Below are 26,874 nucleotides of genomic sequence, written 5' to 3' on the forward strand. Positions count from 1 at the left end.
TGGGGGAGGAGAAAGAAAGGGAAATTAGGGTTGTGGACCTGAATACTGGGGGGGGGGGGGGTGGAGGGGAGGATGGAGGGGGAAGGTGGGAGGAGGAGGAGGAAGAGAAGATGGACCTCAGGAGGAGCCTTGATTTCTCTCTCACTTGGGAATCTCTGCACCGCCTCTTGCTCCCAGAACCTCTGTCTTAGCTCAACATGTCAAAATTTTGCTGAAGGCTGAATTCATCTTCCTGACCAAATCCTCACCTTTCCCATCACAGCTGACAAAACCACATTGTCCTGTCTTGTCCCGTCTCCAAAGCCCACAACCTGGACGTTATCCTTAAGTCTCACTCTTAATTCTCACATTCAGCCTGTCACTAAAGCCCACTGGTTCTCACCTCCACACCATTTCCAAGATCCGCCCCCATCCTCTCCATCCAAACAGCCACCAGCCTTGTTACCCCGCGCCTCGACCGGTGAATCAGGCTCCTCACTGATCTCCTCTGGCTCTCCTCTCTCCAGCCCCTACTTCACGCTGCTGCCCAGGTGATAGTTCTAAAATGTCGCCCTGTACGTTTCCACATCCCTCAAGTACCTCTAATGGTCACCCATTCCTCTCGACATCAAGCAGAAAATCCTGACCCCTGGCTTCAAGGGACTCTAGGCGGTAAGCTCCCCTCTCGACGGTAAACCCGTTGTGGGCAGGGAATGTTTCTGTTATATTCTTCTATTGTACTCTCCCAAGCGCTCAGTACAGTGCTCTGCACACAGTAAGCGCTCAATAAATACGATTGACTGACTGACTTTGTTCTCTCCCTTTTTCTTATCCGCTCTCTTCTCTCGCCAGACCCCATCTCACACGCTTGGTTCCTCCTCGATTCACCTTCTCACGGGGCCTTGTTCTGGACTGTCCCGCCTCTGATCCCTAGACCGGACCCTTCTTCCCACCTGGAACCCCCTTCCCTTTCAAATCCGACAGGCCACTTACACTTTCAAGGCCTCCTGAAATCCTCCCTCCACCAAAACAGCCTTCTCTATTAACGCCTCACGACCCACGTCACATCAACCCATAAGCCTCCTCTAGCTCTCGCCTATCGACTTCCTCAGCATCGTGAATATATGAATAAAACTACCGCATAGTTACAACTGATAGTTACTTATTCTGATTACCCTATTCGTAAATTATTGTATTTCTGTCTCTCTCATTAGACTGCAAGCTTCTTATGGGAAGGGAGGGCGTCTACTTATGGAAGTGCTCAGTACAGTGCTCTGCCCAGAGAAAGTGCTCAATAAATACCATTGATTAATTGATTGGCCAATGATGGCCCTCGCCGATACCAGACAAGGAGACCCATGAGACAGAAATTCCTCACCACTGGCTTTAAAGTACTCAATCAGCTCTCCCCTTCCGACCTTACCTCACAGATCTCCTACTACAGCTCAGGCCACCCACTTTGTTCCCCCAGTGCCAGCTGACCCGATGTGCCCTTGTCTCGTCTGTCTCACCATCGACCCCTTTCCCACGTTCCTCCCCCAGCCCGAAGCTCCCTCTCCCTTCATGTATAGCGGACCACCACTCTCCCCACCTTCAAAGCCTTAGCGAGGTCACATCTCCTCCTCGAGGCCTTCCCTGATTAAGCCTTCTTTACCCCAGCTCTCTCTCCCTGCTGTGTCATCTATGCACTTGGATCTGTGACCTCTGGGCATTCGATACTCGCCCCACTGTCAACCCATGGCACTTATGTACATATCATCCATTAGTTATATACTATAAATTATTTATTTACATTAATGTCTGTCTTCCCCTCTAGACCGTAAACTCACTGTGGGCAGGAAACCTATCTGCCAACTCTTGGTTTTTTTTTGTATTTTCTGAGCGCTTAGTATGTGCAGGGCACCGCACGTGCACTTGGGAGAGTAAGTGCAACAGAATTAGTGGGCACATTCCCTGCCCATAATGAGGTTACGGTCTAGAGGGGGAGACAGACATTAATATGAACAACTAAGTAATTTCTAATGTGTAATATATCAGTTACATTGGACTCCCCCAAGCGCTTAGTACATTGCTCTGCACACAGTGAGTGCTCAGTAAGTAGCATTTACGAGTGACGATACGAGATGTGTAACACGTGATTACGTGACGGGTGCCATTCGGGCGCCACCCTAGCTTTTTCCTCCTGGGCCCCGGGGGGGACTTTGGGCCCCTCTCGCTCCAGGGCCTTCAGGCCCCTCCCCGGGGAAGTGTGAAACGTGACAGGGCATCCAGAGAAAACCAGAAAAGGACAGAAAAGCTTCTGGTCCGAAGTGGTCCCGGACCGGGGACAGGCCGGCTGGAAACCAGGCCGTCACTGTCGTAGAAAACCAGGTGACAGAGCACTGTGGCTCGAGGTGGGGAGAGCAGGGCCGCTTAGTCATTGGGATGAACGTTCAGAGCACCTAACCCGGGGCTAGGCGCTCTACTGAGGAAGCTCTTCGGAGGATGGCAAGACACGTGATCCGTGGCTTCGGTTTTACCGGCTAATCAAATAATTAAATGTATAGGCAAACGAATAAAAACATTCCCAACCTACACGGGGATTGGGATTAGGGATAAAAAGCAAGAAGTTAAAGGTGAACGTTGGAGGGACGTGACGGGGGAAGGCCTCCCGGAGGAGGCAGAAAGCCGCGGGACGGAGGCCGGCACTTAAACCGGGCCAAAGGCCAGTCTGTAATGGTCGCTTCGGCCTCGGTTTCCCCCACGACCCCGGGAGGGGAGAGCCTCGGGGGTGCGGCCGCCCACCGACTTGGCCGTCGGTTGGGCGAGGCCCGGGGACGGACGAGGCTCAGGGACCATCGAGCGCTTAATACAGTGCTCCGCACATAGTAAGCGCTCAGTAAATACTGTTGAGTGATAATAACGTTGGTATTTGTTAAGCGCTTCTTATGTGCAGAGCCCTGTTCTAAGCGCTGGGGGAGATCCAGGGTCATCGGGTTGCCCCACGTGAGGCTCACGGTCTTCATCCCCATTTGGCAGACGAGGGAACTGAGGCCCAGAGGAAGGGAAGTGACTGGCCCACGGTCACCCAGCGGACAGGTGGCGGAGGCGGGATTCGAACCCATGACCTCCGGCTCCCAAGCTCGACCTCTTTCCGCGGAGCCACGCGCCGAAGGAATCGTCGGGGCCGCGCAAGGGGGCGGGACCAAGGGCGCCCGCCCGGCGGCGGCGGTCGAGAGACAGGTGCGAACCGGCTCCCCGCTAGGGGGCAGCGGGCGCTGCCTCAGGCGCCGCCGCCGGGGCGCCCCCTCGCGGCCGACCCAGGTCCCCCCCCCCCCCCCCCCGCCTGCCTCGCCGCCCTCCCTCTGGCGCCGCGGGGAGGGGGGGGGCGGGGGCCGGCGCGATGACGTCACAGGTCTCGCGGAGCGGAGCCAAACGGCCCTCGTCACGTGACGGAGGGGCCGCCCGACGCCACTTCCGGGGTTGGTGTGGGGCGGGAGGCTCCGGCTCCGGCTCCGGCGGGGCGGGGGCTCCGGGGGCTCCGGGGGCTCCGGGGGGCGGCCATGGCGTCGTCGGCGTCGTCGGCGGCGTCGGCGTCGGCCACGGCGGGTCCGGCGGGGGCGGCGTCGGCGGGTCCGGCGGGGGCGGGCCCGGGCCCGGGCTGCGGCTTCGCCTCCAAGACGAAGAAGAAGCATTTCGTGCAGCAGAAGGTGAAGGTGTTCCGGGCGGCGGACCCGCTGCTCGGCGTCTTCCTCTGGGGCGTGGCCCACTCGGTGAGCGCCCCCTCCCCCCACCCCCCGGGACCCCCGGACCCCGCCCGTCCCGGTCCCCCGCCCCGCCCCGCCCCCCCCCCGGGGGTCGGCGAGGCTCCCCGTGCCCCCCTCCCCACCGCCCGGCCCGGCCCCGGCCCCGGCCCCGGCCCGTCCTCTCCCCGCAGATCAACGAGCTCAGCCAGGTGCCCCCCCCGGTCATGCTGCTGCCCGACGACTTCAAAGCCAGCTCCAAGGTCAAAGTCAACAACCACCTGTTCCACCGGTGAGCCCCGGCTCCGCCCTGCAGCCCCCGGACCCCGTCCGTGGTGTCCGCCGGGCACCCGCTCTCTGCAGAGCCCTGCGCTAATAAATAATAATGTTGGTATTTAATAATAACGTTGGTATCTGTTAAGCGCCTACTATGTGCAGAGCACTGTTCTCAGCGCTGGGGTAGACACAGGGGAATCAGGCTGTCCCACGGGGGGCTCCCAGTCTTCATCCCCATTTGACAGATGAGGTCACTGAGGCCCAGAGAAGCGAAGGGACTTGCCCACAGTCACCCAGCTGCCGAGTGGCAGAGCTGGGGTTCGAACTCATGACCCCTGACTCCAAAGCCCGTGCTCTTTCCACTGAGCCACGCTGCTTCTCTACTAATAATAACGCGGGTATTTGCTAAGCGCTTACTACGTGCCAAGCACTGGGATGATCCGGATGCGGGGCTCCCAGTCTTCATCCCCAGTTTTACGGATGAGATGACCGAGGCACAGGGAAGCGAAGTGTCTTGCCCCAGGTCACACAGCTGACAAGCGGCGGAGTCGGGATTAGAACCCGTGACCTCTGACTCCCCAGCCCGGGCTCCTTTGGAGCCACGGGAGAGTGGGGGACGTAGACGCCATCCCCGCTTTCGGGGAGGCGACGGTTTAGGGCTGTGGGCGGATGCTAGGAGGAATCGGCCGGCGGGATCGATGGAACGTTTTTCCTGTGCGGAACACCGGACGGAGCACTTGGCGACAGGACGGTTCCACGCGACGGGCAGACGCGTTCCCTGTCCTGGGGAGTTGACAGCCTAGAAGGGGAGGTAGACGTGAAAATAAATCACAGCTCAACCGGTGGCATGTTTTGGAGTCTTTACGGCGTGTGCAGACTGCCGTACTAAGCGCTTGGGAAAGTACAATAGAGCAGAGTTGGTAGACACATTCCCTGCCCACGGGGAGCTTACAGTCTAGAGGCGTGCACGTCTCCCGACGTGTCGGTCGCCAGTTGAAGGTTGAATGAGAGCGGTGAGGAGAGGGCCAGAGTCAAGGGCCTGCGAGACAAAGGAGGACGGCGGCGTTTTCGGTGACGGGAAAGTCGAGGGGAGGATAGGGTCCGGGTGGAAAGATGAGTTCTGTTTTGGACGTGTTAAGTTTTGAGGTATCTTTAGGACATCCAAGTAGAGACGCACCGGAGGCAGGAGGAAATGCGAGACTGCAGAGAGGGAGGTAGGTCAGAGCTGGAGATGGAGATTTATGAATCATCTGCCCCTTGGAGGAGATGTGCTCGTTAGTAAGTTGAAAGGTATGAAGATATGAATGTGAGGGCTCTGTGGGGCACAGAGCGAGGGAAAGCCCAAAGGTGGCAGAATCGCAGAAGGCCAAAATGACAGTCGGGGAGGAGATGTAAGGCGGCAAGTTAGAAATTAATCGGGGGAGGACTTCGGAGATAGGAGAGTTGTGGTCTGCTGGAGATGAGGTTCCAGACTGCAAGGAGAGTGTGAGCGAGAGGTTGGTGGTGAGAGAGATTAGAACAAGGCACAGTAACTGGGTCTTTGAGCTGAGGTCGGGTGGGAACGGAGGGAGGGTAAGGAGGAGGGAGATTGCCGATCGACTGTCTTCAAGGCAGGGTTCTGGAGTTTCGGCTCATGGCAAAGGGGATAGGCAGCCGTTGGAGATTTCTGAGAAGCGAGGAGATGTGTGCCGAGGGGGTTTTAGAGAAATGATCAGGGCAGCAGGGTGTAGCATGGACTAAAAAGGGAGGTCTGCGAGGAGGCGGTTGCAGTAGACGAGGCGGGAGATGCCGGTTGTTTGGACTAGCCTGGTGGCTATTTGGATGGAGAGGAAAGACTGTATTCCACGCACATCACGGAGAAAGAACGGTAGCTTCTGTTGACCGAAGATAGGGCCTGGAAGAGAGGGAGGAGTCGACGATAATGTCGAGGTTGTGGGCTTGAGAGTTGGGGAGAATGATGGTGTTGTCACCAGGTGTGGGAAAGTGAGGAGAAGGAGAGGATTTGGGAGGGAGGTTGAGGAGATCAGTTGTGCATACGTTGAGCTTGAGGTGCCGGCAAAACATCCACGTAGGGATGTCCCAGAGGCAGGAGGAGGAGGAGCGAGGTGGCAGGGGAGAACGTTGGGGCTAGCGCGACGACAGGGAGGACAGCGTGTGGCGTTTGCACCGGGGCTCACACCCTCCCTCTGGTCTGGAACCTCCTCACATCTGGCAGACCACGACGCTCCCCAACTCTGGAATGAATCAGTCCACCCCTGATTAATTTTTAATTTGTCACCTTACATGCCTTCCCCAACTGTCATTTTGGCCTTCCGCGATTCCTACACCTTTGGGCGCTCCCTTGCTCTGTCCCGCCCCGGAGCACTCACATCCCTATCTTCATTCCCTTCAACTTACTAAAATTCACATTTCCTCCAAGGAACAGTTGTTCTACACATCTACATCAGATCAGACTCTCAGTTCCTGCCCCGCATGGGGCTCACAGGTTTAAGGGGAAGGGAGAAGAGGTGTCTCGCCCTCATTAGAAGCAGTGTGGCTCCGTGGAAGTCAGAGGTCATGGGTTCGAATCCCTGCTCCACCACTTGTCAGCTGTGTGACTTGGGGCAAGCCACTTCACTTCTCTGTGCCTCAGTTACCTCCTGTAAAATGGGAATTAAGACTGTGAGTCCCACGTGGGACAACCCGATCACCTTGTATCCCCCAGTGCTTAGAACAGTGCTCTGCACGTAGGAAGCGCTTAACAAATGCCATCATTATTACTATTTGATCGATGAGGAAACGAAGGCACAAAGAAGTGAAATACCCAAGATTACCCGGTAGGCAACGATCTTCAGTGGAGTTCTTCAGTCTCGTCTATCTTGCCGTCGATCTCTTGCCCACGTCCTGCCTCAGGCCTGGAACACCCTCCCTCAAATCCGACAGACAGTGACTCTCCCTGCCTTCAGAACCTTATTAGAGGCACGTCTCCTCCAAGAGGTCGTCCCTAAGCCCTCGTTTCCTCTTCTCCCACTCCCTTCTGTGTCACCTTGACTCTCTCCCAGCCCCACAGCACTTACGTACGTATCTGTCATTCATTTATTAACGTCTGCCTCCCCCTCTAGACTGTTTGCTTGTTGTGGGCAGGGAATGTCTGCTTATTGTTATACTGTACTCTCCCAAGTGCTTAGTACAGTGCCGTGTACACAGTAAGCGCTCAAAAAATATGATTGAATGAATGAATGAATGGACAGAGTCAGGATTAGAATCTGAATCTCCCAACTCCCGGTCTGGGGCACTTTCCACTTGGAGTCTAGGTATCTGCCTGGTGATGGCCCTGGAAGTCTTGGGAGTGGGCGGGTAAACGGAGGACAGAAGAGGTCCTAGAGAAAAGTCCTGAGGAACACTCACTGTGCGGGAGTGGGAGGCAGAGGCGGGGTCGGTGACAGGGCCTGAGAAGGAATGGACAAAGAGGCAGGAGGAGAGAACTAGGAGAGGGCAGGGTCAGAGCAACCAAGCCCCAAGTAGCACTTCTGGGAGAAGCGGTGGTCCGCGGTGTCCGAGGCAGCCGGGAGGTTGGGGAGGATGAGGGTGGCGTAGAGGCCGTTAGATTTGGTGAGGAGGAGAAGGTCATCCGTGTCCTGGGAGAGGGCGGTCCCCTCAGTGGAATGGAGGGGGCGGGAGCTGGATCGGCAGAGTTCGAGGAGGGAGTTGGAGAAGAGGACGTGGAGGCAGCGGGGATAAGCAGCCCGCTGGAGGAGTTTGGACAAAAGCGGGAGCAGCGGGGGAGGTGGGTCCTGAGCCGGAGCGGGCCGTGGGGTCGAGAGAGGCTTGCTTTCGGAGAGGGGAGAGGTGGACGTGTTTGAAAGCGGAGGAGAAGGAGCTGTCTGAAGACAGTTGAAGGTGGTGATCCGGGAGGGAAGAAGGATGGGTGTGGGTGTTTTTAGAAGGGGAGAAGGGATGGGGTCAGAGGCGCAGGAGTGAGAGGGACAGATTGTCAAAGCAGACAGGAGGCTCTTTGAGTAAGGGCCGAGAAGTATCAGAGTAGATATTGATATGGGAGGGAGGTGAGGGGCAGATTTTGGGCTATTCCCACCTGATAGTTTCAGCGTTGGCAACAGAATAATTGGCAAGGTCATCGGGCTGACACGAGGGTGGTTTCGGAAGGGAGAGAAAATCAGGGAGTAGTTGGTGCGGGCCGTGGGCACCGGAGTCAGTGAGGGAGGCACACCAGTGACCAAGCCCTCATTTCCTCTTCTTCCACTCCCTTCTGCGTCCCCTTGGATTTGCAGCCTTTATTCACCCCTCAGCTTCACAGCACTTCCGTCCCCATTCATAATCTATTTATTCGTATTTCAGTCTAGAGGGGGAGACGGACGTTAAGCTCACTGTGGGCAGGGAACATGTCTGCCGACTCTGTCGTATTGTAGTGTCCCAAGTGCTTAGTACAGTGCTTGAAAGGTGGATAGTGTTGCCGGGCAGAGTGAGAGCCAGGAAGGTTGGGGAGGACCAGGTAGGGCTGGTGGCAGGATTCTTTTCCTCCAGCAGAGCCGCGCTCCGAGGGCTTAGCGCCTGAACGGAGAAAGTGACTGTGGGGGCCGTCCAGGCCTGCAGGTTAGGGTTGGGGGGCGGGGGAGTGCTGGGGGCCATCCAGGCCGGTGAGTTAGGGTTGGGGGCCGGGGTGAGGGGCAGGACGGGGGCGTCAGATCGAAGAAAAGATGGGCATCGAGAGAGTTGAGTTCAGCGTGGAGTGGGAGACTGGATGTGTGCGTCGAGAAAGGGTACGATGGCGAGGCCACCCTCACGAGGCCTGGCGGCCTGGTGAAAGTGGTGGGCGGAAGGGTGGGTGTCCAGAGATCAGAGGTCTCTGGGCAGAGGGCAGGGTGGTTTTGAGGGGAGGGTTGATGGGAGAGAGGGCAGGTGAGGAGGATGAGGTTGGGGACTGGGATTTCAGAGTCAGTGAAGTTAGAAAAGGTCCAGAGAGCTTCCCGCTGCCCCGAGTCCCTTGGAGCTGACCCCCTGTGTCTCACCTCTAGAGAGAACCTGCCCAGCCAGTTCAAGTTCAAGGAGTATTGCCCCCAGGTGTTCCGCAACCTGCGAGATCGGTTTGGTGTTGATGACCAGGACTACCAGGTGCGTCTTGGCCCCCAACCTTTCTCCCCGGCCCCTCCTGTGGGTTGGACAGTCCCAGCCTCCGTGTCTGGCGTGAGTGCGGGTGATGCCTGCCTCCCTTCCTGCCCCAGGTCTCCCTGACCCGAAGTCCCCCCAGTGAGACGGAGGGCAGCGATGGCCGCTTTCTGGTCTCCTATGACAAGACGCTGGTCATCAAGGAAGTGTCCAGCGAAGACATTGCCGACATGCACAGCAACCTCTCTGACTACCACCAGGTGAGTTCCCTCCCCACCCCCTTCGCTCCCCGCCCTCCCTCCGTTCCCCCCCGCCCCCGCCTCCCTTGACCCCGGGCCGTCCCGGGCAGCACCTCTCTCTCTCTCTCTGCTGCGGCCCAGTACGTGGTGAAGTGTCACGGGAGCACTCTGCTGCCGCAGTTCCTGGGCATGTATCGGGTCAGTGTGGACAGCGAGCACAGCTACCTGCTCGTCATGAGGAACATGTTCAGCCACCGCCTGTCGGTGCACAGGAAGTACGACCTCAAGGTGAGGGGCCGCGATGGGGGGTGGAGGGCGGGGATGGGGCAGTGGGAACCCAGCCCCGCCGCTGATGGCAGCTCTCCATCTGTGTCCTCCCGGCAGGGCTCCCTGGTGTCCCGAGAAGCCAGTGACAAGGAGAAGGTGAGGCCCTGGAGGACCATGGCTTGGAGGGGGTGGGTGGTCCTGGGTCTCTGTCGGAGCCTGGGGGTGTCCAAGGGGGTGGGGGGCATGCAGGTGTGTCGTGGGGGTCTGTATATTTGTGGGGGTGGGGGGGGCTGCATGGGGAAGGGACTCAGTGTGTATGAGCCTGCCACCCCCAGGTGAAGGATCTGCCCACGCTCAAGGACATGGACTTTCTGAACAAGAACCAGAAGATTTACGTAGGGGAGGAAGAGCGGAAAGTCTTCCTGGAGAAGCTCAAGAGAGATGTGGAGGTGGGACTGCCACCTTGGATCCCGCCGGCTCGGGCCCCGGCCGGGAGGGAGAGAATTTGGGGGGTCGGGACGTGGGGGGAGGGAGGGGAAGTGCCGGGCTGTCAGTAGGGAGTGGATGGGGGCAGCGGGGACAATTCCTTGACCACCAGACCCACAGAAGCAGTGTGGCCTGATGGAAAGAGCATGGGCCCGGGAGTCAGAGGACCTTGGTTCTAATGTCGATCCGCCACGCATCTGCACTGTGACCTTAGGCAAGTCACTTCACTTCTCTGGGCCTCAGTTCCCAGAGCTGCAAACTGGAGATTCAGTACGTGGTCTTAGATTATAGATTGTGTAGCCCCATGTGGGAATTGATCTTTATCTAGTCCAGTACTTGGCCCCTAGTAAGCGGTTGACAAGTCCCCCAGTCCCGATTGACGGTGATGACGATGATGATTATTCTGGGTGCGGTGGCTGTGCGCAGTTCCTGGTGCAGCTGAAGATCATGGACTACAGTCTCCTGCTGGGCATCCATGACGTTGAGCGCGCCGAGCAGGAGCAAGAGCAGGAGCAGGAGCTGGACGGCGAGGGGGACTCTGGGGCCACTCCTCACCTTCTCCCGCCGGGCTCCTACGGCTCCTCCCCCGAGGGCATCGGCGGCTCCGTCCACGCCCACCGGCCCCTGGGACCCGGGGAGTTCGAATCGCTGATCGACGTGTACGCCGTCCGCAGTGCCCAGGGTCAGTGGCTTCCCAGGCCGAGCACCCGGTGGGCCGCCCGAACCCCCCCCCCCCCTTCCTCTCTCCCCCCCGCCTCCCTCATCAACCCCACTCTCTTCTCCTCCTCCTCCTTCAGGATGGAAGAGACCCCGTCCCAGGCCTCAAGGGGCTGCCAGTCCTCAGGGGGAGGACATCTCCCCAGCCAGAGCGGGAGGGGTACTGGGGGGCCCGGCGGCGGGCAGAGGAAAGGAGGCGCGTGGCCCTCGCCCCTGAGGAGCCGCCGGCTTCTCGGGGGAGACGTGGCCTACATGTGGAAGGACAGCGGTGTGGGGGAGTGGGTGCTACCGGGTCAGTCCTGAAGGCTGCTTGGGAGAGGGTGGTGGAAGGGGCAGTGGAGTGCTCCCCAAGGGACAGGGTGACCCTTGACCCCTGCCTCCCCATTACGGGTGGGAGTCTAAGTCTGGCCCCCCACCCACTGTACCCCAGGTGCCCCCCAGCAGGAAGTGTACTTCATGGGCGTCATTGACATCTTGACCCAGTACGATGCCAGGAAGAAGGCAGCTCACGCGGCCAAGACGGTCAAACACGGGGTGAGCGTGGGCATCAGGACAGCTGCCCAAGGACCCTTTGCCCCCAACCCCTCTCCCCACCTCCCAAGGGTAGGGCAGAGGGTAAGGCGTTGGGCTAGGCTAGCCGAGTCACCCCGACCCCGAAACTCTCACTGCCCATATTGGATGGTGGGGTTGAGAGCACCTCCATAATGCCCAGCCATGCTCCCAGCCCTCCCTCCGGTGACCCCACGCCTTCTGGGCCCCCCCCCACGTCCCCCACACCTTCTTCCCCTCTGGCCCACTCCCACCCTGCCCTTCTACCCGCAGGCCGGCGCAGAGATCTCCACTGTGCACCCTGAGCAGTATGCCAAGCGTTTCCTGGACTTCATCTCGAACATCTTTGCCTAGGAGATGGGCAGAGGGTCTCTGCCTCCTCCTGCCTCCTTCCTGCCCCTCACCACTCAAGTGCCTTGTCCTTTCTATGATGATCCAAAAGTAGAGGAAGCTGCAGCTCTGCCATCCACCGCCTCCCACACACACATAAAACTCACCCCGGTCCCAGAACTGTGCTGTCGTCTTTATAGGACTGACCCAAGGTCATTCCCCTACCCGCCCCCCCCCCCCACTTGCCCTCCCAGTCTGCCCCAGGTGCTGGCCAGCTGAGGCATCTCACCTGCTGCCCTCCTCCCTGCCAGCAGGCAGCAAGGAGATAGAGGATACAGCTGGGCCTCCAGCCCCCCCACCCCCCGGGCCCTGGCCACGGTCACCCTGCCAGGCTTCCAGGGGTCAATCGTGGACCCCTCCACTCTTCCCCAACCCATCGTGGGCTGAAGCCGGCTTGGGGGGACTGAGGGGTAACAAGGGTCCGTTGGGCCGCGGAGCCATCGGCGACTGGAGTAGTGTGCGGTCCCCCTTTTGGCGTTTGATCAATCTTGTCTGGTCTCCCCATCCTCTCCCCCAAAGGTTGGTTTTGGGTAGGGGGGATGTGAAGGATGCCTGTTTCGGGGAGGGGGGAGGGGCTTTGTTTTTTTAAGAGAAAAAATGGGGACTTTGTCATCGCACCCAGAATAAATTATTGAACTGAGCCTGCCCCCCAGCTGACTTTGGACATCATTTAAGCGGTCGGGGGGCTGTGTGGGTGGCAGTCGTCATGGGGCCCGGGGAAGATGGTCAGCCAGTTGGCTGGCCCACTGGTCACTCAGGATTGGGGGGCAGGGGGAGGGGAGGGCGATGTTTGGTGTCAGAGGCAGCTATCTGATGGGCAGGGGGAACTGGGCATCTGGGGCCGGAGTCGGGGGTCGGGATTGAGAAGCAGCCTGGCGTGGGGGCTAGAGCGCCGGCCTGGGAGTCGGCAGGACCTGGGACCTGGGGCAAGTCACCTGACTTCTCTGTGCCTCAGTTCCCTCATCTGTAAAATGGGGATTACGACTGTGAGCCCCACGTGGGCCACGCTGATGACCTTGTCTCTCCCCCAGCGCTTAGAACAGTGCTCGGCACATAGTAAGTGCTTACCAAATACCACCGTTACTTTTACCGTGCGTGGCCCATAGTGAGCGCCTAGCAAATACTATGATGATTATTATTCTTGTGGTGGGTGTTGCGGGGGCGGGTGGGAGCTTGGCCCCCCGCCCCTCCCCTCCCCTCCCCCCTCCCCCCCCCCGCCGGTCCGTGGGTCGCGCCCGCCCCCGTTGCTAGGGCCGGACCGTCATCCCGGCAACGGCGCGGTCACGTGACGATGATGGCGGCGCTGCCGGGAGGTAGGAGGCACCGCGCCCCCCGCCCGCGCCCCCCGCCCCCGCCCCCCGAGACCCTCTCAGGTCCGGCCTCCCGCCTGCCCCGCACCCCACCCCCACCCCCGGACCCTCTCGGCCTCCGTAGCGGCGTCTGGGGCGGGGGAGCGCGCATCCCGGCCTCCCCCCTCATCCCCTCCCCGGCCTCCCCGTCCCCTCCCCGGCTTCCCCGTCCCCTCCTTGGCCTCCCCCTCCCCTCCCCGGCCTCCCCGTCCCCTCCTTGGCCTCCCCGTCCCCTCCTTGGCCTCCCCGTCCCCTCCTTGGCCTCCCCCTCCCCTCCTTGGCCTCCCCATCCCATCCTTAGCCTCCCCCTCCCCGGCCTCCCCCTCCCATCCTTGGCCTCCCCCTCCCCTCCCCGGCCTGCGGGTCCGGGTGCCCGGGGCTGGAGGTCCTGCCCACCCCCCCCGCCCCCAGCCGCCCGGGTAGCGCCCTCCCGCCCACCTGCCCGGGCCCCGGAGGCCTCATCCCTCGCTCCCTCTCCCCCCATCTCCCCGAACCCCGCTATCCACCGGCCTCATCCTCTCGTGTCCCTTCAGCCTCCCCCGGGCCCCTCCCCGGGCCCCCTCGTGCCTCCCGATTGCCCCCGCCAGACCTCATAGCCTCCATCGTGTCTTGTCTCTCCAAGCCTCAGTTTCCCCGCCGAAGGGAGGGAGACCTCCGGGCGAGGGTCCTCTCTCCGACCCCCTGTGGGGGTAGCGGTTCCCGAGAGGCGAGGGCGGGGGAGAGCCCCGGGCTTGGGGTCTCCCCCGGCCCCCGGGCAGTGAGCGGAGTCCCGGGGTGGGGTCAGTGGGGTTGACCCGGCTCCTTTCCCCGGCCTCAAGGGCCACCCAGTCTTTGGGGGAATGTGTTGAGGGACACTTTTGGAGTCGGGAGGCTGGCAGGGGGCTGCGCTGATGCCGACCTGGCCTTGCAGGAAGCCAGGGAAGTTTACTGGCTCAAGCTGGCCGTTCATTTCTTGGGCAGGGAGACGGGCTAGTTCCCCCGGGGCTGTTTTAGAGGCTCAGTCGCCTGGGGACAGGGCAGTTAGATGGTCCTGTGGTAATGTAGACATTCCCCCTTCCCCCTCCGGCCCCCCACGTGCATCCCCGGGGCCTGAGGCCCATCCTCTCGGAGCCCAGATGGTAGCCGTTCCAGTACCAGCGACATCCGTGGGCTCCCCAGATAGAGCTGACCACCGGGACTGACCCCTCCGGGTTGACTCTCCGAGCATTGATCTCCCCCGCCGGGTTGCCCGCCCGCCTGCCCGCCCGCCCCTAGGGTTGAGCCCTCCATGAGTCTGACCGCCCCCCACCCCCAAACTGACCTCCCCCGGGCTGCCCCCACTCCCGGACCGCCCACCCCTAGGCCTGAGCCCTCCACAAGACTGACCCTCTCTCCTCAGGATTTATCTCCTCCTGGCTTTCCGACCCCCTGGACTGAGCCCACCCCAGGACTGATGTCCCCTTCCCGGGCTGCAGACGCCCCACCACCCCTCCCCGCCCCCCGAGATGGCCCATCCATAGGACCGAGCCCTCCGTGAGACTGACACCTCCATGCGCAGATCACTGGCTCTCAGGGCCATCCCTTCCCCGGGAATGATCCCCCGTGGACCTTGGACTTCCCACCCTAGCGCCTGAACTCTTCTCCAGATTTTCTGTCCCTGCCTGCCTGCGCTCAAGGCTGCTTCCCTCCGCCCTGTTGCCCCCGATCCGGGACTGAGGCCCCGCGCACCCCCCACCGGGCTGATTCTCAAGAAAACTAGTGCAGGAGGTGCCGCAGATAGTTTTAGGGGGCAGGCCCGGGCCAGTGGTGGGGGCCGGGGTCGAGGGGCATCTGGCAGGGGAAGGGGAGCCCCCCGCTCCTGACCGGACCCCCCGCCGGGGGGGTCAGTGTCCTTTGTGCTGTCCAGGATGGCCGGCTGCGGGAGCAGCTGCAAGAGTAAAGTGACGGTGCCCAAGCGGCTGTGGGAGTTCGTGAGCCGGGACAGCCCGGCGCGGCTGGCGCGGCTGCGGGAGGAGTTCCGCGTGTCCATCCTCATCGACGGCGAGACCTCGGACATCTACGTGCTGCAGATCGCCCCCCAGGCCGCCCCGCCGCCCCCCAGCGGCCTCCACCTGGCCCGCAAGGCCCTCAAGGCCCTGCTCAAGGAGGCCGAGAAGGAGCTGCGCAAGGCCGAGCGGCTCGGGGAGCCGGCGCGCTGCCTGGTCCTGGCCGGGCCGCCCCCCGCCGGGCCGCCCCCCGGGCCCGGCCCTGCCCCCCGCGGTCCCCCCGGCCCCGCTCCCCCCGAGGAGCCGGACGACACCTGCCCCATCTGCCTGGGCGAGATCCAGAACGCCAAGACGCTGGAGAAGTGCGGACACTCGTTCTGCGAGGGCTGCATCGCCCGCGCGCTGCAGGTCAAGCAGGCCTGTCCCATGTGCGGCCGCTTCTACGGCCGCCTCGTGGGCAACCAGCCCCTCAATGGCCGCATGCTGGTCTCCCGCGACTCCAGCCTGCTGCTGCCCAGCTACGAGAAGTTCGGCACCATCGTCATCCAGTACGTCTTCCCACCCGGCGTCCAGGGGGTAAGAGCCCCTTCTCCTTCTCCTCCCCCAGCCCCGCCGCCCTCCCCCGCCCCCACAGTGGCGGCCAGCCCCCTCACCCTGTCGAGGGCGGGACGCACAGCAGGGCTGGGGCGAGAGTCTTTATTTGGCCACCCGCGTGCACGGTACCAGAGGAGCGGGAACCTGTTTGCAAAGAATAAGATTGCCCACACCACCACACAGTGGCTCATTGAGGCCACTCTTTTTCCTTTTTTTTTAATGGTATTTGTTCAGTGCTTACTATGTGCCAGGCACCGTTCTAAGCGCCGGGGTAGACCCAAGATCATCGGGTTGGAAACAGTCCCCGTCCCACCTGGGGCTCACAGTCTAAAACCCCACTGTACGGACGAGGTAACTGAGGCCCAGAGGAGTGAAGTGACTTGGCCAAGGGCACACAGCAGACACGTGGCAGAGTCGGGGTCAGTACCCAGGTCCTTCTGACTCCCAGGCCAGGGCTTTATCTAGCGGGCGGCACCCGCTTCTCATCATCATCCCGTTCACTGGGGAGGCAGTGGGTTTCTATGGCCCCGCGCTCCAACGCTAATCCATGGAAGGTGGCTTTCCCAAGGACAGACTCACAGTGGTAGAGAGAGGAAACCTAGGAGACTCCGGTATCACCCATTCCCAAGGGTGATTCAGGGGAACAGTGAGTATCAGGTCTTTAAGGGACATACCTACAGGTCAGACCTGCGCACTCAGCCCCAGGGGGACGCCCGGCGCTGTTCTAGGCCAATGGCAAGGGGAGCTTCACTCACGTTCCCAGTGGGTTCCTCACGGTGTCACCGGTGCCGGCCATCCCAGAGCGGTCGTCCCACACTCTAGGGAGGGGTCTCGTCCCGCTACGGAGAGCCGACTCCCGGGTGCCGGTCGTATAGGGTATCTGGCCCATCCAGGCTTCCCATCCAGGGTGGTTCTCCGATGGCGCGCTCTTGGCCAATCAGGGTAGGCGTGGGCGAATGCCGCCCTCCCGGGGTCTTGCCCACGCGCCATCAGCGATACTGGGCGCGGACCGCTCCCTTGATCTGCTGACAGCGCTTGGCGAGATACACCACTTCCCGTTTCCCGGGGGCTCCTCACTCACTATCAGCCGTGTCGGTCGAGGGTCGCCCCACTGCTCTGCTCACCGCGCCCGTGGACGCGGTGTGTTCGCTCCGACCTAATGGTGGCCCTGGCTGACAAAATGGAATCGGTCCGGTCAAGCCTGTCACAGGCGGGTGGGCGGATGCCCGAAGGAGCTTGGCTGTCCCGCTGTTCCCCATCGTGAGTGCATATCGAGCACCTCCCCTGCCTGCGACCGTTGGACTGGGCTCCACCTGGATACAGGCTGCTTGCCTGCGTACCTGCTGCATGCAGAGCCTGGTGCTGGACGCCGTCTGGGCTCAGAGCCCGGGGCCGAGCACCCACTGTGTGCAGAGCCCCGTGCCGGGCACCCACTGTGTGCAGAGCTCTCTGCTGGGTACCTGCTGTGTGCCAAGCCTTGTGCTGAGTGCCCACTGTGCGCAGAGCCCTGTCTTGTCTTATGCCATCGAGTCGTCTCCGACCATAACGACACAGTGGACACATCTCTCCCAGAGCGCCCCACCTCCTCCTTCAATCATTCCGGTAGGGTACCTATAGAGTTTTCTTGGTAAAAATAGGGAATTGGTTTACCGTTGCCTCTTTGCGTGCAGTAAACTCGAGCCCTCTCCCCCCACCCCCTCCCATGCCGCTGCTGCCCAGCACAGGGAAGTTTTGACTTGTAGCAGAGGCCTTCCACTTGCTAGTCACTGCCCAAGCTAGGAACGGAATGGGTAGGTCTCTGCTTGACTCTCCCTCCCATAGTCGAGACTGGTAGACTACTTGAAACTCTCCAGGTGCGATCCTGAGAGGGGGCAGTGCCCTGTACTGGGCGCCTATTGTGGGTAGAGCCCGGTGTCGGGCACCTACTGTGTGCAGAGCCTCGTCCTGGGTGCCCACTGTGTGCAGAGCCCTGTGCGGGGCGCCTGCTGTATGCGGAGGCACTGCGCTGGGAGCCGGTTGTCACTGCTGGGTGCTGTACTGGGCACCCCCAGGGTACTGGGTTCCCTCCTGGGTGACTGCTGTTTGCAGAGTGCCAGCCTAGACACCTTGTGCTGGGAGCCTTCCGGGTGTACTGGGCATCTAGTGAGGGCAGAACCTTTAATAGGCACCTGCTGGGTGCCTGCTGTATGCAGAACACCGTACTGGGTGCCTACTGTGGCTAGAGCCCTGTGCTGGCTGCCGACTGTTTGCATGACTCTGGTCTGGATGCCCGATGAGTGCAGAGCCTTGTGCTGGGATTCTCCTGGGTGCAGATGACTGCTTTACTGCTCTGTGCAGACTGTTATACTGCTGTGCCCAGGGTTCTTTCCCCTTTCCTCTCCATCCAAACTGCTGCTCCGTTTATCCCATCAGTCACTTATCTTCTCCCACCTGGATTACCGTATCAGCCTCCTTGCTGATCTCCCCGCCTCCTGTCTCTCCCCACTCCAGTTCATACTTCACTCTGCCGCCCGGGCCATTTTTCTACAAAAATGTTCAGGCCGTAATAATAATAATTCCGGTATTTGCGCAGCCCTTACTGTGCGTCAGCCGCTGCAGTAAGCGCTGGGGTGGATATAGGCAAATCGGGTTGAACGCAGTCCCTGTCCCACGTGGCGCCCGCAGTGGCCGTGTTTCCCCATTCCTCAAGAATTCCTCGAGAACTTCCAGTGGTTTGCCCATCCATCTCCGCATCCAACAGAAGCTCCTCACCCTTGGCTTTCAAGCGCTCACTCCATCTCCTTGCCCCCTCCTCCCTCACCTCACTACTCTCCTACTAAAACCCAGCCTGCACACTTCACTCCTCCTAATGCCAACCATCCCACCGTTCCTTGATCTCGTCTCTCTCGCCACTGACCTGTCGCCCACCTCCTGCCTCTGGCCTCGAACTCCCTCCCTCCTCATATCTGACAATGACTCTCCCCGCCTTCAAAGCCTTATTGGAGGCCCATCTCCTCTAAGAGGCCTTCCCTGACTAAGCCCTCTTTTCCTTTTCTCCCACTCCCTTCTGCGTCGCCCTGACTTGCGCCCTTTATGCTTCCCCCCCTCCCAGCCCCACACTACTTATGTCCATATCTGTCATGTATTTATTTCCATCAATGTCTGTCTCCCCCTCTAGACTGTAAGCTCCTTGCGGGCAGGGTATATGTCTGTTATATTGCTATATTGTATTCTCCCAAGCGCCTAGTACAGTGCTCTGCACATAGAAAGCACTCAATCAGTACCATTGACCGACTGACTGGCTGAGTACCTTCAGGCTACAGGGCCCTATCCCGGGTCCCTACTTTAGGCAGAGCCCTGTGCTGGGCAACTTCAGTATGCAGAGCACTCTACTGGACCTCTTGGGAGTGGGCAGTAGACGAAGCAGACCTGGTCCCCGCCCTGGGGACACCAGGGTCCTGATAAACGGTCCACTACAGAGAAGGGGGCTGAGGGTGGAGCCATAACGGGGCCCCTCGCCCTGGGCTGGGGGGCCAGATAGAGTTTCTGCGAATACCACAGGCCTGGGTGGAACTTGGTTCCACTCTGTGAAAAATCCCCAAGAGAGGCAGTGAGGGGCATGTGGGTGGTGGGAGCTCATGGGGCAAAGGGGCCCAGGGGGCAGGGGGCCCCGGGCCCAGGAACGAGATGGGGGGGGTGGTCCCGGCAGGCACACTACCCTCTGGGGCACAGACCTCTCAGTCAATCGTTGGACATAGGCGGGGGAGGCGAAGGGGGGAGCGGTGTCGAGGTCAGCCAAGAGGCAGGTGGTGGAGGGCAGAGCACCCTGGGGAACACCACGCTCGTCTGTCCCGTTACGGCCGGCCGTGCTGCCCCTCTCCACGTGCCCCGCCTCCCCGCAGGCCGAGCACCCGAACCCAGGCGTCCGATACCCTGGCACCACGCGGGTGGCCTACCTTCCCGACTGCCCCGAGGGCAACCGCGTCCTGAGCCTCTTCCGGAAAGCGTTCGACCAGCGGCTCACGTTCACCGTGGGCACCTCCATGACCACCGGGCGGCCCAATGTCATCACCTGGAACGACATCCACCACAAGACCAGCTGTACCGGCGGCCCCCAGCTGTGCGCCCCCTGCAGCCCCCCCCCCCCGCGGCCCCCCGCCGGGCGCCCCCACCGCACCCGTTCCCCAGATGCGACCACAGCCCCTCCCCACACCCCCTGCCCCCCCCCAACGGCCCGCCGACCCCTTGCAGGGCACTGCCCGCCTTTGGCCCCCCGCCGTGCACCCCTCTGACCCCACATTGCGCCTTCAACTCCATCCACTTCAGCCCCCGACCCCAGCTCTGCACTCATCCCTGCAAGTCCCGACTCCGCCAAACCCTCGGGTCCCCTCCTCCCCAGTGTCCCGACTCCCCCTTCCCTGGGAAATGCCCCCCCTGGGGCCCGGGAGGTCACCGGAGGTCAGGTCGGAGTCCGGGCCGGAGGGTGGGAGGGCGGGGGCGGGGGGGGCCTCGGGATCTGGCTGACGCTCCTCTCTCCCGCAGGTTTGGGTATCCCGACCCCACCTACCTGAGCCGAGTGCAGGAGGAGCTGCGAGCCAAGGGCATCACAGACGATTAAGTGACCCCGACCTTTGACCTCTGACCCGACCCCGAGCCCCCCACCCCGACCTGCCTGCCCAGCTCCCTGTTTCCCAGGGCCTGCCTGGATGGGGGGGCTGCCCAGCTCCCCATGTCAAGTGAGCTGTGACCCCCCCGCCCACATTCACACACACACACACACAGACGCATACGCACACCCAATTCCGGGCGAGGCCCAGCATAGCCCAGGACTCAAGCCCTCCGTCCAGCTGGCCTCTGGACAGTGACCCGCCCCCGCCCCCGGCCCGAGCTCCGCCCCGACCCTACCACTAGCTGCTCTAGAAGAGACCTGGGAGAGGCTTCGTGCCCCCTTCCTGGCTCTTATTCCCAGGCTCTCACTGCCGCCCCCCGCCCGCCCCGCCCTTTGGCTCCGCTGTTTCTGTGTCTCTGCCCCTACTTCGTCTCCAGGTCTCTTTGCCTCTCAGTCTCTGCCTCTGCCCTCATCTTCCCCCCACCCCCAAGACCTCGTAGCTTTTGATTTAATAAAAAGAAAATGAAGCAAATGTGACGGGACTTGTCCTGGGAGTGTACTCCCTGCTGAGGGCTGGAGAAAGGCCAGAAGAAAGAGACCGGGCTGACGACTGGGAGACGGCAGACACGTGTGTGGCTGTGTACACACACAAACACACACTTTCCTCTCCTGGCTGCTTCTGGAGGGAGGGCCGGTTGGCGAGGGGCGGGGGAGGGCAACCTCAGAGCCGGGGGCTGGTGGGGGTGAGCTGGGATTGGAAGCAGGGAGCTGGAGGCCAATCAGGGAAGGCTGCGGGGAGGAGGAGGTGAGCGGGGGACGGCTGTGAGGCGGGGCTCGGGCGGGGCACGACCCTCCAATCCCTTTGGCCTTGGGGAAGCGGGGGCGGTGCGAACGTCCCTCGTTCTCCGAGCGCGGGGGCGGGGGCGGGGGCGGGGAGGAGCCGGTCCTCCGGTCGCCGCCGAGGGTCGCGGGGCCCCGGGGCCACCGCCCTCACTCTCCGGCCCGCCCGGGGCCGGACCTGCGGACATTCGCACCGCGCCCAACCCGGCGGGGGAAGGGGACGGGAGAGGAGGGCAAGGGAGGGGTCTCAGAGCCGCCCAAGGCGGGGCCTGCCACACTTGGGGTGCCCTGCGCCCCCCGCCCCGCCCGCGTCCCCCCGAAGGACCCTCCTCCCGGTGTCCAGAAAGAAGGGGTGGCGGTAACGAGGAGGGGGGCGCGGCCCGGGATGTCACCTTAATTGTCCCCGGGCTGCGGCTGGAGGTGGAGGGCCGCCCGGGACCCCCCGGGACCCCCCGGGACCCCGCGGCCCGCTATCCGCAGGGGGAGGAGGGAGGAGGGAGGAGGAGCAGGGTCCGGCCCGGCCCGGCCCGGCCCCGCCCCGGCCCGCGGCCTCCCGGAGCCTCCGGCCTGCTATTTGGTCGGCCTCTGAGCCCGCGGGCTCCCCCGGCCCCCTCCCCCGGCGGGCTCCCCCGGCCCCCTGGGCCCCTGCATGGCCGGGCCGGGGTGGGGGGCGCGGGCGTCATGCGGGGGGGCCGGCGGGGGGGCCGCTGCGCCTGCGCCCACCTCATCCGAAAGCTTTGGGCCAAATGGGGCTGCTGCTTCCCGCGGGGGGCGGCCCGCGGTGAGTGCGGCCCGGGGGTCCCCCGGGGAGGGGGGCGGCCCGCGGGGAGTGCGGCCCGGGGGTCCCCCGGGGAGGGGGGCGGCGGGCCGCGGGGAGTCCGGGCTCGGGGGGCGGCCCGGAAGAGTGGAATGAGCCCCTGGGCGCTTGTCTGTCTGCCTCCGGCGGGGATGGAGGGGCAGGGGGCCGGTGGTCTGCCCTCCCCACCCCAAATCCAGGCCGCCCCTCCCCCTCTCTCCAGGGAGAGGGGGCTGGGGGCGAGGCCTTGCCGGCCCCATGACCGCCCTCCCCCCTCCCGTCCGTCCCCCCAGAGGCCTACTCGGTGGCGGCCAGTGAGGTCAGCGTCTCGGTGGCGGCCGCCTCCGTCCCGCCCAGCTCCGACTGCAGCTCGGGCCCCGCCACGCCCCCGGGACGGCCCAGAGATCGCAGGAGGGAGATGGGAGCCGGCTCCGGACCGGAACCCCGGTCGGACGGAACTCAGGTGAGTAGGTGGGAGCGGAGACCCTGCCGCTGTCCGGGACCCGGCCCCCAGCTCCGCCCCCCTCCCGACGAGGCCCGGACCCGGGCCCGGGGGCTCCGGCCGCTCCCCGCCGACGGCCCTGCTGGGCCAGGCTCAGGGAGGCGAGCGAGGGTTCTTGGAAGATCTGAGGTGTGAGACACCTGCCTCCTGATGTCCTTCCCTCCTCCCAGGACGACACCTCCCACCGGCCCCCAGTAGAGCCCCCGCCCCGGGCCGCAGAGGAGGAAGAAGTGGAGAAGCAAAGTGCGCTGGAGAAAAGCAGGTAAGGACCCCCGGGCTCCCCCGGACTCCCCCGGACTCCCCCGGACCCTGAATCCTGCTCTGCCGGACCCTCCCCCCCACTCCCCTCCACTCCAAACACCGGACCGGCGAGGCGGGGGGGTCCCGGAGGAGGGGGCTGCCCCCGAGGCTGGGGTCGCCTCTCCTAGGTACGTTCTCAGAGAGCTGGTGGAGACCGAGAAGATGTATGTGGAGGACTTGGGGTGCATCGTGAAGGTAACCCCGCCCTTCCCTCCTCATGCCTGTCCCTCCCTGCCCCCGTCCCTGCTCCCTCTGCCCCCGTCCCCCTCTCGAGCGGCTCCCACCTCTCCTCCTCTCCTCGCCGCCCGGCTGCCCGGCCTTCCGATGTTGAGAGCGTGGGCCGGCCGGCCGTCTGTCCATCCTGGCCGGCCGGCCCGCCCCCTCCCCCCCACCCCAGGGCTACATGGCCACCATGGCGGCCCAGGGAGTCCCCGAGACCCTGCGCGGCCGGGATCGCGTCGTCTTCGGCAACGTGCAGCAGATCTACGAGTGGCATCGCGAGTGAGGGCCGGGGTCAGGGCGGGGATGGGGTGGAGCTGGGGCCCGGGGAGGTGGGAGGGGGCCAGGGCACTGGAGAGGGGAGCTTCTTGGTGAACTGTGGAAGCGGGGGCTCCAGGCCGGGGTCTCATCTTCCTTCCCCCTCTCTCTGCCTCCCCAGTTATTTCCTGCTGGAGCTGCAGCGTTGCCTCCTAGACCCCGATTGGCTGGCACAGCTGTTCATCAAGCACGTGAGCGGGAGGGGGACAGTTTCGGGGGTAGGGGCCCTGCCTGGCGCAGGCTGGCGGAGGGGGTGTCGTGGCCTGATCTTCCTGTACCCTTGCCTCCCTCCCACCAGGAACGGCGGCTGCACATGTACGTAGTTTACTGCCACAACAAGCCCAAGTCTGAGCACGTGGTGTCAGAGTTTGGAGACCATTACTTCGAGGTCAGAAGGCGTGGGGCGGGAGTGGAGGCGGGCTGTGGAGGAGGTGGGGAGGGCCCGGGTCAGAGGTTCACAATGCTCACCCTGCCCCTTCCAGGAACTACGCCTGCGTCTCGACCACCGACTGCAGCTCAGCGACCTGCTCATCAAACCCGTCCAGAGAATTATGAAGTACCAGCTGCTGCTCAAGGTCAGGGGTCAGCCGGAGCCAGGGAGATCGATGGGAGCGGGGAGTCGGCGGGAGGCGGGGTTAGTGAGAACCACGGATCCCAGGGGCAGGGAACCCGGGGTGTCGGTGGGGGCCGCAGATGCAGAGGCGGTGGGAGGCGGGGTTAGCGAGAACCGTGGACCCCAGCGTCGTGGAGCCGGGGGGTCCGGTGGAGGCCGCAGATGCGGGGTTAGAAAAAGGCGGGGCCGGTGAAGACCCCAGATCCCGGGGTCAAGGAGCTGGTGGGGCCGACCGGGGCCGACCGGGGCCGCAGAGTTCGGGAGGGTTGGGGGCAAGTCAGCGAGCGCCCTGGAGTTAGGGGGTCAGGGAGGTTTCGGCCCTGCCACGCAAGGATGGGTGGTGGGTGGGAGGTGGCTGGTCTAGGGGCCAAGTATCTTGTTGTAGGATTTTCTCAGATATTACAGCAAAGCGGGGATGGACACAGCAGAGCTCCAGGTGAGCCCTCCCTCTGCCCCCACCCCCACCCCACCTGTGCCCGATCCCCTTCTTCTTACCTTACATGACCTCTCCTCCGCCCCTGCCCGCCCCATCCCTTCCTGCCCCAGTCCCCATCCCTCCTTGCCCCTCCCCATCCTAACCTGCCCCTCCTCTATCTCTCCCTGCCCTGCCTACGTGTGATCCCTGCTTTTCCTACCTGCTCCCTCCTCCGTCCTCATCCGCTCCTGATCCCTCCCTGACTGGCCTGTGTGCAATCCCCACCTTTCCTAAAAGCTCCCTCCTCCCCCAACCTTTTTTTTTTTCAGTGGCGTCTGTCAAACACTTATTACGGGCCAGGCACTATACTAAGTGCCAGGGTAGATACAAGATCACCAAGTTGGTTACAGTCTATGTCCCACATGGGGTTCGCAGTCTTAATTCCCACTTTAAAGAAGAGGTAACTGAGGCCCAGAGAAGTGAAGCAACTTGCCTAAGCTCTCACAGCAGACAAGGGGCAGAGCCGGGATTAGAACCCAGGTCGTCTGACTCCCAAGCCTTTACACTTTCCTTTAGACCACTAGGCCATGCTGCTTCTGTCAGAGACAGAAATGTAATGTAAGGGACTGGAAGGAGTTTGGCTGCCTGCCCCACTCCCCGCCCCTCCCCACAACTCTCCTCTCCCCTCCCCTCAGCGGGCTGTGGACGTCATGTGTTTCGTCCCCAAACGCTGCAACGACATCCTGAGTCTGGGGCGGCTGCAGGGATTTGAGGTACTGGGGCGGGGGGGGGGGGGGCCAGGACCCTCTAAGGGAGAGGGACCACCACCAACCTGACCTCACCCACCGCCCCTCCCTCCCCCTGGGCTGACTGACCCCTGCTGACCCCCACGGCGACTGCCCTTCTCAGTCTGTTGATCCCCTGCCCTGACCCCACTGCCCCCCAGGGACGGCTGACTGCTCAGGGGAAGCTGCTGGCTCAGGACACCTTCTGGGTGACGCAGTTGGCCAGAGGGTCCCGTCCCCCAGCCCCCCGCCCACGCCGCGTCTTCCTCTTTGAGCAAATTATCATCTTCAGTGAGGCTGTGGGGGGCGGGCCATGGTCCAGGGAGCCCAGCTATGCTTACAAGAGCAGCATCAAGGTGGGTCCAGACCGGGCTGGGGGCCGGGCCTGGGGAGCGGGGCCAGGGCCGGGGGGAGCAGGGCCCTGATTTGGGCCGTGGGGTGGCAGGTGGGGCCTTGACTCAGACCACGGGGCAGCTGGGGAGCACTGGATGGGAGAGCCCGGTTCAGACCACCGGGCAGTGGGCGGGAGGGGGAGGGGGGACCCTGGCTAAGACCACAGGGCGGCGGCTGGACTGGGACCCCTGGCTCAGACCTTGGGGTTGGTGCGGGGGGCTGGTCAGGGTCCCTGGTTCAGGCCACGGGGTGGCAGGGGTGTGGCAGGATTGTGGGGGGTCTGGCCAAGCGCTGCCTCTGGCCGGCTGGCCGTGACCCCCTCCTCGGCCCTCAGATGCACTGCCTGGGTCTGGAAGTGTCTGGAGAGGCCGGCCCTTTTGTGCTGACATCCCAGGAGGCGGGGCGCCCGGTCCAGCGCTATGTCCTCCAGGCATCGGACCCAGCGGTCGGCCAGGCCTGGACCAGCCTCGTGGCCCAAATTCTGGAGAGCCAATGCAACTTCCTCAATGGTGAGACCCTTTATCCGATTGACCCCCGTGCCCTGTTCCCAGCGGGCAAGGCCACCCTCCCCCAGCTTCCCCCTCCCTAAGGCTATGCCCTCAGTGGAGGAGAGGGGCCCTCTCTCGTGCTGACCCCAGCTGACCTGTGCCCCCCCCCCCCCCGGCACGGCCCCGCTCCAGCCCTCCAGTCCCCGATCGCCTACCAGCGCCGGGAGAGTGAGAGGAGCAGCCTCGGCCCGCAGGCGGCACTGGGCCAGGGGAGCTCCGGGAGCTGGCCCCGACTGGCCCCTGCCCGCGCTGACCCCCCACACCTGCCGCTCACTGGGCCAGAGGAGCCCTCGCCTCCCCACCATCCTCAGGTATGAGGAAATTGAGAGGAGTGGCAGGAGGCAGGGCAGGAGGGGGTGCTGGGTGGGTGTTTGACCTTCGACCCCTTGATCTGCGCTCCCTGACAGGTCGCCCCAGACGTGGTCCGTCAGGCGCAGTTGGCCAGGCTGGATGAAGACGAACTGTAACCTGGCGGGGAGGGGAAGGCTGCCCAGCCCCTTGGTTCTGGTCTCTCGCCTCCTTTTGGGCCTTTTGGGGTGGGGGGGGTCTTCATGCTGTGGCCCCTCCCGCCTCTTCTTGCATGTGCTTCGTGGGAGGGAACTGGGGGAACGGGGGGGTGCTCACCTTGTTTGGTCACTTCTATTTCCTAAAATAAAGGTTTTGTTACACGTTGGTGGCCGTGACCAAGGGGAAGTGGGTTTCTGGCCCTGCCAAGGTGGGGCCCTCATTGGTGGGGACTGGGGGTGTGGGGGCGGGGGGGTGAGGGAAATAGGAGTCAATCAGTCAGTCATATTTATTGAGCACTTACTGTGTGCAGAGCACTGTATCAAGCACTTGGAGAGTACAATATAACAGACACATTCCCTGCCCACGAGTTTACAGTCTAGAGGGGGAGACAGACTTTAAATAAATAAATGACAGA

At 62.7% G+C, this 26,874-nt stretch overlaps 3 protein-coding genes and 1 non-coding gene across 8 annotated transcripts; 3 read left to right on the forward strand and 1 right to left on the reverse strand.

Annotated features, from left to right (window-relative positions):
- Positions 1–3,587: 3,587 nt before the first annotated feature.
- Positions 3,588–12,375, forward strand: PIP4K2C (phosphatidylinositol-5-phosphate 4-kinase type 2 gamma). 2 transcript variants are annotated; one of them, XM_029073962.2, is made up of 10 exons: positions 3,588–3,731; positions 3,896–3,993; positions 8,990–9,086; positions 9,197–9,340; positions 9,461–9,607; positions 9,704–9,742; positions 9,922–10,035; positions 10,499–10,754; positions 11,220–11,323; positions 11,612–12,375. In XM_029073962.2, the coding sequence occupies exons 2-10, from the start codon at positions 3,929–3,931 to the stop codon at positions 11,690–11,692; spliced, it is 1,047 nt and encodes a 348-aa protein (XP_028929795.1). In that variant the 5' UTR covers positions 3,588–3,731; positions 3,896–3,928; the 3' UTR covers positions 11,693–12,375. The 2 variants fall into 2 exon arrangements, with proteins under 2 accessions (XP_028929795.1, XP_028929793.1); XM_029073960.1 differs by lacking the exons at positions 3,588–3,731; positions 3,896–3,993 and having other exon boundaries at positions 8,994–9,086; positions 9,430–9,607.
- A 622-nt stretch (positions 12,376–12,997) lies between these two features.
- DTX3 (deltex E3 ubiquitin ligase 3) lies at positions 12,998–20,875 on the forward strand. Its single transcript, XM_029072672.2, has 4 exons — positions 12,998–13,041; positions 14,944–15,617; positions 19,517–19,734; positions 20,157–20,875. Exons 1-4 carry the CDS (start codon positions 13,020–13,022, stop codon positions 20,230–20,232), a joined length of 990 nt encoding a protein of 329 aa, XP_028928505.1. The 5' UTR covers positions 12,998–13,019; the 3' UTR covers positions 20,233–20,875.
- LOC114814845 lies at positions 17,370–17,506 on the reverse strand. The gene has a single exon (XR_003762642.1). It is a non-coding gene; the product is annotated as a small nucleolar RNA SNORA7 (small nucleolar RNA).
- Positions 20,876–21,742: 867 nt separating the features above from the next.
- ARHGEF25 (Rho guanine nucleotide exchange factor 25) lies at positions 21,743–26,635 on the forward strand. 4 transcript variants are annotated; one of them, XM_029074329.1, is made up of 14 exons: positions 21,743–21,844; positions 22,153–22,322; positions 22,532–22,623; positions 22,790–22,856; positions 23,059–23,162; positions 23,320–23,389; positions 23,497–23,586; positions 23,681–23,773; positions 24,197–24,247; positions 24,922–24,999; positions 25,173–25,367; positions 25,739–25,913; positions 26,085–26,263; positions 26,360–26,635. In XM_029074329.1, the coding sequence occupies exons 1-14, from the start codon at positions 21,745–21,747 to the stop codon at positions 26,417–26,419; spliced, it is 1,524 nt and encodes a 507-aa protein (XP_028930162.1). In that variant the 5' UTR covers positions 21,743–21,744; the 3' UTR covers positions 26,420–26,635. The 4 variants fall into 4 exon arrangements, with proteins under 4 accessions (XP_028930162.1, XP_028930164.1, XP_028930165.1 ...); XM_029074331.1 differs by lacking the exon at positions 26,085–26,263; XM_029074332.1 differs by lacking the exon at positions 25,173–25,367.
- Positions 26,636–26,874: the final 239 nt, after the last annotated feature.

This window comes from Ornithorhynchus anatinus, chromosome 10, assembly GCF_004115215.2.
Source record: "Ornithorhynchus anatinus isolate Pmale09 chromosome 10, mOrnAna1.pri.v4, whole genome shotgun sequence".
Taxonomy (NCBI): Eukaryota; Metazoa; Chordata; class Mammalia; order Monotremata; family Ornithorhynchidae; genus Ornithorhynchus; species Ornithorhynchus anatinus.